The 11,520-nt window shown below is 49.5% G+C and overlaps 1 protein-coding gene across 1 annotated transcript; it reads left to right on the top strand.

Moving 5' to 3' along the window:
• Positions 1-2,861: 2,861 nt before the first annotated feature.
• LOC147005954 (golgin subfamily A member 2-like) lies at positions 2,862-5,537 on the top strand. The gene is made up of 4 exons (XM_085828596.1): positions 2,862-3,104; positions 4,857-4,964; positions 5,209-5,252; positions 5,352-5,537. The coding sequence occupies exons 1-4, from the start codon at positions 2,862-2,864 to the stop codon at positions 5,446-5,448; spliced, it is 492 nt and encodes a 163-aa protein (XP_085684722.1). The 3' UTR covers positions 5,449-5,537.
• The last annotated feature ends 5,983 nt before the right edge of the window (positions 5,538-11,520 follow it).

Here is an 11,520-nt window from a genome sequence, read left to right as displayed (position 1 = left end):
GGCTGGAGAGATGGCTCAGTGGTTGAGAGCATTCACTGCTCTTCTGAAGATCCTGAGTTCAAATCCCAGCAACCACATGGTGGCTCACAACCATAAATCTTATTTATTTATTATATGTAAGTACACTGTAGTTGTTTTCAGACACACCAGAAGAGAGCACCAGATCTCACTACAGATGGTTATGAGCCACCATGTGGTTGCTGGGATTTGAACTCGGGACCTTTGGAAGAGCGGTCAGTGCTCTTAACCGCTGAGCCATCTCACCAGCCCTAATAAATAAATCTTTAAAAAAAAGTCTGAAGGGCTGAATTAAAAATAAAAAAAAGACTTATTTATTTATTATATGTCAGTACACTGTAGCTATCTTCAGACACACCAGAAGAGGGAGTCAGATCTCATTATGGAATTTAAACTCAGGACCTTCGGAAGAGTAGTCAGTGTTCTTAACCGCTGAACCATCTTTTTAGCCTTCCAATTTGCTTCTTGGTCATGATGTTTTGTGCAGAAATACAAACCCTGACTAAGACAAATTGGTATCAAGAGTGAGGTATTCTGGAGGCAGAGACAGACAGATTTCTGAGTTCGAGGCCAGCCTGGTCTACAAAGTGAGTTCCAGGACAGCCAGGGCTATACAGAGAAACCCTGTCTCAACAAAAACATAACAACAACAACAACAAAAGAGTGAGGTATTCACGACCATGTTTTGGGGAGGACTGTGGAAGGACCTTGAAACTTTGGTCTAGAAGAGCCATTGGGTGTTAAGAGCTCTGTGGGATGCTCTGTAGGAGCTTGGAAGATAATGTTGAGAACAGTGCAAACAATGGAGGCCTGGTTTGTGAAATTTCAGAAGGAGGGTTATAGACTCTTATCAGGGCCATTGCTATCTTGATTGTAAAGATTCTGTGGTTTTGGTTAGCTGAGGCTGAAGAATCAGCTGTGATTAACAAGATACCAGAAGTAATAAAATGAAACCTTTGCATTACAGGGATGATTGATGCTGGTTAGCTGGAGCTAAGAAATTAGCAGTGAATTTTTTGTTTGTTTGTTTGTTTGTTTTTCGAGACAGGGTTTCTCTGTGTAGACCAGGCTGGCCTCGAACTCAGAAATCCGCCTGCCTCTGCCTCCAGAGTGCTGGGATTAAAGGTGTGCACCACCATGCCCGACTTAGTAGTGATTAAGAAGAGACCAGCCTGGGGCTGGCGAGATGGCTCAGTGGGTAAGAACACTGACTGCTCTTCCAAAGGTCCTGAGTTCAAATCCCAGCAACCACATGGTGGCTCACAACCATCCGTAATGAGATCTGGTGCATCTGAAGACAGCTACAGTGTACTTACATATAAATAAATAAATCTTTAAAAAGAGAGAGAGAGAGAGAGACCAGCCTGGTCTACAGAGTGAGTTCCAGGACAGCCAGAGAAACCCTATCTCGAAAAAAAACTTTTAAAAAAGTTAAAAATAAAAAAAAAATTTAAAAGAAGAAGAAGAGACCAGCATCACTACACTAAGGTGAAATCTTCTGGGAAGTATTTCCTGAGAGCATAGAGAAGCGGTGTTCCAGAGGCAGCCATGATTGTACCTCATGTTAGCAGTCAGATTTGGTAATGTGTAAGAGTCACCCAGGTGGTACTGTCTTTGAAGCATGACTGGGTAGCAGCTGATGCTTGGGCACCATTGGTGCAGGTACAGCCTCAGTGGCAGTTGAAGGCTCAGGACTGAAGGGGGCATGCAGAGAAGTTGAGGCTGAGAACTATTTGTGAAAGTTGCAGCAGAAGACAACAGTGTATTAGAGATGCCAGTACCATGAAATGACCACCAAGAACAGCAGCAGCAGTGGAACACAGGCAGCTGAAGCCTAGAACACAAGGTGTGTGCTACAGAGGGCAGAGCTGGAGAAGTGACCCAAGCCCTTGGAGGAGCCCAGAAGATCGTGAGTGGATCCCAGACATTGGAGGGTTAGAGTTTGATTTTGCTTTTGTCACTGTGCCCTGATATTTTTCCCTCTTGGAGTAAGAAAGTATTTTAGTGGACCCCAGAGTTAAGAGACTTTGAATTGTAAAAAGATTTTGAATTTTAAAAGAGATTGAATTTTTAAAGGGATTGAATTTTTAATATGTAAAGATTTTGGGACTTTTAAAGTTATTTAGATCAATAATGATGGTGTGCTTGTGTATCAAGTTGACAAGAGGTCAGTTGTACTGGCTGGTTTTGTGTCAATTTGACACAAGCTGGAGTTACCACAGAGAAAGGAGCCTCAGTTGAGGAAATGCCTCCATGAGATCCAGCTGTAAGGCATTTTCTCAATTAGTGATCAATGAGAGACAGCCCAGCTCACTGTGGGGGTGCCATCCCTGGGCTGGTGGTCCTGGGTTCTATAAGCAAGCAAGCTGAGCAAGCCAGGGGAAACAAGCCAGTAAGCAGCATCCCTCCACGGCCTCTGCATCAGCTTCTGCCTCCGGGTTCCTGTGTGAGTTCTTTCCTGACTTCCTCTGGTGATGAACAGCAATGTGGAAGTGTAAGCCTGAATAAACCTCCCCAACTTCTTGGTCATGATGTTTTGTGCAGCAATACAAACCCCAAGAAGACATATGCCCATGTTTTTTTAAAAATGCACACAGAGGAAAGCCGTGCTCCCTCCAGGATGCCTAATGTGGCGGCATCCCACATGCTGCAGTGGGTAAGTTGGTTTTCAGTGGACTTGAAGATGCCAGAATGGGTGTTTGTGGCTTCCTTTAACGTGATAGGCAGGTCATGTTCAATCCTGGGGAGCTGGGGAGCACGGAGCTGTGAGCTCACGGCAGCATTGTGAGCTCACGACTGAGCTCACAGACACTTCAGACACAGTAACTCCCGCTAGGACAGAGATGGCTTCCTCTGGCCATGATGTTAGTACTTCTTTCGTGATTCTCATTCCCCGAGAGACATCTGCCAAACGAAGGAAACAGGCCTCAGCCCGGCTGAAGGAGGAGACCCGAGTGAGGGCCACATCCTGCTGGAGTTGGGTATGGGGAGAAGAACGGAGAGAGGCAAATGAAGATGATCAGTTAGAGCCGAATGGCTTTGCAGTCATCAAAGCTGACCCTGGCCAGGTGTTCTGGTCTGCTCAGGTGCTGGGGCTCAACCTGTCAGCTCAGAGGTGGCACGTGAGGTGGGGCAGAGGGGTGGAGAGGATGGGAAATGACTAGAGGAACTACCAGTCATTTATGAGACGTTTGCTATCCTAAAGGTCTGGAGAGCATCCATTCCTCGTTGGGAAAAGTCTGATCTGTTCCCGTTTCCTCAGAGACCATTCAGCCCAATCTCTTACTCTGTGACTGAGAACTTTGTGTTTTTAAACCATCTCCGAGGTTAATGGATGGCTTTCTGGGCCAGCAGGACTGCTCAGTGGAAAGGCACTTGGTGCAAACCCTGCAAATCTAATATCCATTCCCGAGACAGAACAGACACCCATGCCTGGCCGGCTACTGTCACCCTGCTCTTATCTATTAGATTCAACCTCCAGGATGCTGCAAGCCAAAGGGCAGCCATTGTTCTCTGCTCTATCCAGTTTTTTTCTGAATTGACAAACACAGCCAGTGCGTGGGTCTGGGAGGAGGGAAGGCAGGAAAGCAAGAGGAGAGGGGAGAATGGTTATGTTGACCATGATGATGAGTCTGTCCCAGGAGCAAGGCCTAGAGTCAGGGCAGTTAGCTCTCTGCCTCCTGGACTTGGCACGTGAACCTGCTGTGGCTGCCACAGGTCAGAGCTCCAGAGGGAACTAGGGCCTTGGGTGTTCAGAAAGGAGACCCTGCAGCCCCTGCTTTGAGCTCTGGCCCTTCAGAATGCTACTAGGTGGCCTGGGGCCTGGGCAGGCCGTGTCTGTACTCCAGTAGCTCCCAGCATGTGCGACTGTCCTGTGCCTGCTGCTGTGCCCCTCCCCTCATGCCCATGGGCCACATGGGCTGTGCTGCCAGACAGGCTAAAGAACTGGTGTGGTGGTGTGCTCACACCCTGGAAATCTCAGAGATCTGAGATGGTAGGAGAGGATCTGTCCCCTCACAGCCTCTCATGCCTGCTCTGGAACATGTAACTACACCACTGAGAGAACCACGGGCAGTCAGCCATAGAATGCGGCATATGGAGTCCTTCCCCATGCAAATGGTAGAGCATCACCAACATCCCAAACTTGGCCAATACGAAACCTTTACCTGCCCCATCCCATCCCATCCCATCCCACTCCCCAAGGTTCTTTTCTTTTTTTTTTTTTTTTTTTGGTTTTTCGAGACAGGGTTTCTCTGTGTAGCCCTGGCTGTCCTGGCACTCACTTTGTAGACCAGGCTGGCCTCGAACTCAGAAATCCTCCTGTCTCTGCCTCCTGAGTGCTGGGATTAAAGGCGTGCGCCACCACGCCCGGCTCCCCAAGGTTCTTATAGTCCCTGTCCACATAGAATAAAGCACACAAGTTACTTCACCAAGGATCGTTTGAAAGTGGCTGTCTTTACTGAGCTGTAACGCTGGAGAAGAATTCTCTCTCTCTCACAGAGCCTTTATCATTGGATCTTGGACCCGCCTGGCTGGCCAGGCTCCCACTGCCTGCAGAGGCTCACATCAGAGTGGCAGAAGCTCACACCACCAGTGCAAGCCACCCAAACTCCTTTTTTCCTCTTTTAAGAGCTGGGACACTCCCAGCATTCCCAGCTGAACCAGAGTCCTGTGGATATTCATGCCAGACTGCGCTTTGCCATCCTCGGTCTGGTGTATAGACATGTCTGACACCCTAGAGGGAAGTGGGTAGACTGTGGACCACACATGTCCGTGGCAGTGAGGAGCCTCTCTCCCACATGGTCTTCTAATCCCCCCCCTGCTCTGTTCTGTGACAGGTGCCCACGGATGGCACTGCTGCTGCACCGCCAACCACTGGTGACACTATGTTTCTTGGTGTCGTTCCCTGCCCGGATGCTGACCTCATTAGTGGGGTATCACCTCAGGTTTGTGCTTCTCCCCTTTGCCTGCCACCCTCCTGTCTGCTTCCCAAAAGATCCCAGAGTTCTATAGACTCTCTACTCTGTTCAGATAGCTTGGTTCAGGTGCTGCTTCTGGAGCCTGGCATGGGGAGGCCAAGATGGGGAACACTTGGGATAATGGGTGTTGAGATGAATTTGGCCCACTGTGTCCCTGTGGACAGTAAGCAGAAGCTGAGTAATGCTACCTTATTTCTCTCTACCCATACAGAGCCAAGATGCTGGCAATTGCTCGAACCTCATGGAGGAGACCAAGTAAGTGTTCCCTACTAAGGGAGTCGGGGCAGGCCTCTGCCCATGAGCCCCATTCCCATCAAACTACCTGCACCCCTGATCTTATGTCTCTTCTCTTAGGACTTTCTCATCGACTGAGAGTCTGCGACAACTTTCTCAACAGCTCAATGGCCTTGTGTCTGAGGTACCACAGGACTGGGACCTAGAAAGAAGGTAGAGAGGAAAGGAAAGTATGTTAGAAAATGAGGTGGGATTCTCAAGAGACTAATTCACGAGAGGCTCTTGTCATACTGGAGAAGACTTGGATTTGGACCACAATGGGCAACGTGATTTTTTTATCCTGGTGTGGTTTGAGGTGACAGCTGTTGAGCGGCGAGGTTGAGCCATGGCGGGATAAGAGCCATGAGGAGTGGCACAAAGGGGGTGTGAGTGAGCAGGAAAAGAGATTCTGCTAGTTGAGGGGGAAGTAGGAGGCTGCAGGGATTAGACATTGAGGGTGACAGAGCATCTCCATGTGAGGTATTGTCTCTCCTAGTCTACATCCTACATCAACGGGGAGAGCCTCACATCTTCCAACATGAATGCCTGGACCATGGATTAGGACCCTGTCTCAAAACTGTCATGGGGGAAGGGGGCTTGGAATGTAGCTCAGTGACTACATTCTTATCTACTGAGTACAAGGCTCTGGGTTCAATTCCCAGAACCAAAATAGAAAATGAGACGCCACCGGGCGTGGTGGTGCACGCCTTTAATCCCAGCACTCGGGAGGCAGAGGCAGGCGGATTTCTGAGTTCGAGGCCAGCCTGGTCTACAAAGTGAGTGCCAGGACAGCCAGGGCTACACAGAGAAACCCTGTCTTCGAAAAACCAAACAACCAAACAAAAAACAACAACAACAAAAAAAGAGATGCCATGGGATCACAAGAGTATGTTTGAGCAATACTTAACCAATCTGAGACACTTGGGAACATCCAGGTGAGAAACACTGACATCTGTACAACAGAAAGACAGACAGACAGCAGTGCTGTGGACAGTCCCGACTGGAGACAGTATGTACAGAAGCCAGAGACAGGAATAACGTTTAGTTGAGAAGCGAGCAGGAATAGAGGCAGGCAGGCTGGTCCACTCAGATCCTTGGAGTGAGACAAGAGCCTGGCCCAACTGCATCTTAACCAGGCTCTGCCTTTGCATGGATCACCGGTACCAAGGGCACTGCAGAGGAAAACATCCCAGATCCAGGTCTGTGTGAGAACAGCTTTCTCATGTGCCATAGCAAGTACTAGCCTCCAGGGGGCAGTGTCCACCTAGTGATGTGCCCATCAGCTGGGTAGCCTCTGTTCTGTGGGCTTCTCCAGTCCACTCTGTGCAGGCCACTGGCCACAAGCTGGATCTTTCAGCTTTCTTTCCAGGAGTCTCCAAGGGAGCAGGATGGAGTCACCTGGTTGGAAAATCGAGGCTGACAGAGAAGGCATGTATATTATACACCGCCTCACTATACCCGCTGTAAACCCTACTTGAAAACATTTGAGAGTCAGGTATAATGGCTCACACCTGTGATCTCAACTCCAGAGGCTGAGAAAAGAAAGAAGCAGAGTTCAGGGCCAGTCCTGCCCTCCCTACATGGCCAGGCCCTGTCCAAAAATAAAAATAAATTACGCCAGTGAGTGCCAAAGAAGCTGATGTGAGCAGATTGCTTCCATAGATTGAGACCCGCCTGGGTAAGCAAGTGGAGAGCCTATCTCCAGATTTAATAGTTGAGCTGGAGTTCAGCTCAAAGCCCGAATTCCCAGCATCCCTCTACGGAACTGGAAAGGGGACTTGGAGCTTAGGAAGAGGTGGTTCAGCACCAGAGCCGTTACCCACCAGCTGGTAGCAGGTAACTCCAGCTCTGGGAACTTCTCTCCCTCTTCTGCCCCCTGTGGGCACTCGAGTTTACATATCCAAATTTTTTTAAATAAAATTTTCTTTAAAAACTAAAATATTATTGCTGATAGGACCCTGATATAGCAATCTCTTGTGAGGCTATGCCAGTGCCTGTACAGAAGTGGATGCTTACAGTCATCTATTGGATGGAACACAGGGCCCCTAATGAAGGAGCTAGAGAAAGTACCCAAGGAGCTGAAGGGGTCTGCAACCCTATAGGAGGAACAACAATATGAACTACCCAGTACCCCCTTCCCCCCAGAGCATATGGTGCATATGTAGCAGAGGATGGCCTAGTAGGCCATCAATGGGAGGAGAGGCCCTTGGTCTTGCAAAGATCATATGCCCCAGTAGAGGCCAGGAGTCGGGAATGGGTGGGTTGGGGAGCAGGGCAGGGGGAGGGTATAGGGGACTTTCGGGATAGCATTTGAAATGTAAATGAAGGAAATATCTAATTAAAAAAAAAAAACCTAAAACTTTGTCTCATCCTGAACCTGTGGCACTCAGGACAAAAGTGCATTATAATCTCCACTCATCCCAGACAGCCAGAAGGTTAGAAACTTCTGAGTGCCATGCGGTGGGACCATCAAACTGCACCCTCTCCAGCCTTTCTCAAGAGACCGCTACACTCCAGTGACAGCGTGACAGGAGCCAGACAAAGCACCCAGCTTCATGGTAAGGAGGAGGTGGAGCCTCCCAGCCTGGTCCTGAGGCACTGTAAGGAAAGGTCCTCCAGGAAGGCAGAAACAGAGGAGAGTGACAGTCACACACCCAAACCAGTCGCCTTCAGGACTGCAATAACCAACGTTTACACAAGTCCGTGGCTCAGCCAGGCCTGTGCACCTCACCCGAGGCACCTCATTGACCCCCAACAATGGAGCAAGGTCTTGTGGAGCAGTCCAGCCCCAGACTGAGCCAGCTGAGTACAGAGAGCAAGGCGCTACATCTGATACATAGTGTCTGACTCGAGAGCTGCCTCCCCAGCAGAGGCTAGCCTTTCAAATGGTGTGGTGTGCTACACACTTAATTCCAGCACTTGGGAGGTGGAGATGGGGGTGGGGTGGGGCGGATCTTTGTGAGTTCAAGGCCAGCCTGGTCTACATAGCATATTCCATGAGAGCCAGGGCTATGTAACAAGACCCTTTATTTAGAATGAGAGATCTTGTGACAAGGTTCTCATGTAGCCCAGGATGGCTCCAAGGGGAGGGATGCATGGAGGGAGGGAGGATCCACAATTTCTCTAAGCCCTTAGATGTGAGGTCTTAGTCGCAAACCTCTGCCATGCTTTGTAGAAGTTGTCTGGGGGTTGGAGGATGGCTCAGCAGTTAGAAGCACTGGTGGCCCTGGCTACTCATACAGGGACTGAGTTCAATCCCCAGCACATACAAGACAGCTCACAAGTACCTATAACCCCAGTCCTAGGTTGTTAACTTGTACTGTTTGTAAATGCTCCCATACAGGCAAACCTACACACACACTCCCCACAATTTTTTGAAGATTTATTTTGATGAGTGTGTGAGTGGGGGTGTGTGTGTCAATGTGTGCCATGTGGATGCAGGGATATGTGGAGGCCAGAGGTGACATCAATGTCTTCATAATGGTTTTTCCATCTTACATTTTGAGTCACAGTCTAAGATGCTGGTCAATGATCACTAGTGAGCCAGCCACCTGTCACCACCCCTCAGCACCTGGCATTGCAGGTGCATGCTGCCACACATCTGCACATGAGTGCTGGGGACTGAACTCAGGTCCTCAAGCTTGTATAGCAAGAACTTTATCTACCGGGCCACCTCCCCAGCTCCAGGGCTTTGCATGTGGTAAGCAAACATTTAACGGCTAAGGCACATTCCCAGGTTTCTTCTTTTCAATTTTCACTTTGCGATAGTATCTTGCCAAGTTGCCAAGCCTGGCTTTGAATTCACCCTGTAGCCCAGGCTGGCCTTGAATGTGTGATCCTCCTGCCTCAGCCTCCCTTAGGGCCTATTCACCAGGCTAGCTTCTGTGGGTATTCATCTGTGGTGTCAAGTTATGCCTGCTAAGCAAATGCTCTACTACCAGACTAAGCTCCCAACCCCTCCTCATGTTTTATTTGGAGACTGGGCAAACCCTGAGTCACTCTACCATCAAGATGGTCTTGAATTTATGATCCTCTTGTCTCAGCCTCCTGAGTATCTGAGATTACAGACCTGTGCCACCAGGCAGTTTCCTAAGTGTGAATGGCATCTTCTGCCTCTGCTGCGTGTTCTCTGGTACCTGGTGAGATGGCTGCCAAGCCCCAGTAATAAAGTCCAGCAGACACACCAACCTCCCACCTGAGAGCCAGCACCATCTCAGCTCTCTGCCGCTAAGGAGAGACCTGATCTCGCTGCTCCCACGCCATCTCACAGGCCCTGGTTGTTCCTTGGCTGCTGTCCTTACCCTGGAGCTGACTTGCCCTACCTCCACCCTACTCTGGAACTAGTGAACCTGCCCAGCTCGTTTGCCGGGGAGGAACGGGGCTTGTGGTGTCATCTCGGGGCAATTCTGACGACTGATTGACCAGAACTTGAGAAAGCACATGCAGGGGGGGGCCAGAAGTGGGACCATGAAGGAAAAAATGACTAGAACCTGCTCTGCAGACCCCACCGGGCTGGGATCAGCAGCTCCAGATCAGCACCCCTGGCCTGACTAACCACACCGTGACCACCCACCTGAGACACTTGTCCCTTAGCCTCCACCTCCCCACAGCAGCCTCAGCCACCATCTCTGCCAGACCAGACCTTAGCCATTACTAATGTCTGCCCTCCTGTCACCTAGCCCAAGCAAGAAGGCCTGAACTTCCAGCTGAGCCAATCAAAGGGGTGGGGCTAGGGGCCTGTCAGTCAGGCTGAGCAGAGGCTGGAGGAGAAGTGAGATGCTGACATGGTGGGTATGGATTTGTTTGCTTTTCTGTCTTTTGAAAAGGTCTCCCTCCATAAGTAGCCCAGACTTGGACTCAAACCTAGAAGACTCAGACTCCTGAGTGCTCGAATTACAGCTATGGGCCAGTAACCTGGCTAGATTTAGGATCATCATGGAAACAGGCCTGAGGCCAAGGGAGAAATGGAAGACCTACCATAAATGTAAATGTGGGTATTACCATTCCATTTCCTGGGGTTGGGGGTGGGGATCCAGGATAGGAAAAAGATGAACACAAGCATTCATCCCTCTTCGAGGGCTTAGTGTGACCAGCTATCTCACAGGCCTCCCATGCCATGGCGGCCTGCACCCTCCAGTTGTGAACAGAAATAAAGCTTGTTTGTTTGTTTGTTTGTTTGAGACAAGGTCTCACTGTGGGTGGCCTCAAACCCACAGAGCTCAGCTTACCTCGGCTCCAGAATGCTGGGTGGGGCCGAAGGTGTTTGCCATCATGGCTGCCTCTGGGTGGGGCTGACACTGTGCACCATGGTGATTGCCTCTTAAGCTGCTTTTCTCTCAGGCATTTTGGCGAGATGAGAAAAGAAACTAAGATAGCTTTTCACTTGTCTGCCTGTGGCTGAAGACACGGCTCACAGCTCAGCGTGGCACAGAGGCACAGAGACAGCGCTGAAAGCTTCTTCTTACCAGGCCTGATTTCTTCATCTATAAAAGATGCCTGTGGTGGCCACGTCAGGCTGCCTTAATGACTACATAGACATTAGTAAATGTCAGCTCAGTGTTAAAATGGCCACACTGCATGTTCTGAGCACATTTCAGGCCCCGGGGCCACAGCTGTGGGATCTTAATGAGCCGACTGCCCACAGGTACAGAGAAGGGAGATGGAGTGGGTTGAGGAGACATGAGGCTACAGGTTTACAGTGGCCAATTCGATCCATTTATTCCTTCATACATTCATTTGTCCGTTCATTCACCAAGGTTTTTAATTTTTTTTTAATTTTTTAAAGATTGATTTATTTATTATATGTAAGTACACTGTAGCTGTCTTCAGACACCCCAGAATAGGGCATTAGATCTCATTACGGATGGTTGTGAGCCACCATGTGGTTTTGGGATTTGAACTCAAGACCTTTGGAATAGCAGTCAGTGCTCTTAACTGCTGAGCCATCTCTCCAGTCCAGTTTTTAAATTTTTAAATTTTGTATGTGTGTGTGTGTATGTGTGGTGTGCATGTGGGTCCTGACACCCACAGAGACCAGAGGTATCAGTTCCCCCTGGCGCTGGTGTTACAGCTCAGGGCTGTCTTACGTGGGTGTGGAGAACTTGGGTCTCCCACAAGCACATGAGAGCCTTTACCCTCTGAGCCATCTCTCCCTCACCAAATCCTGACCCACGGAGGGGCAGCTTGCAGGGGTAAAGTACCTGGGCTTGCACAGTTAAGTTCCAGGTAATAGAAATGGACATGAAACCAG

The sequence above is a fragment of the Mus caroli genome, unplaced genomic scaffold (assembly GCF_978045245.1).
Source record: "Mus caroli unplaced genomic scaffold, Mus_caroli_1 scaffold_2, whole genome shotgun sequence".
NCBI lineage: Eukaryota > Metazoa > Chordata > Mammalia > Rodentia > Muridae > Mus > Mus caroli.
Note: the sequence above shows the minus strand (reverse complement) of the source record. Positions and strands in the feature narration are given on the sequence as shown.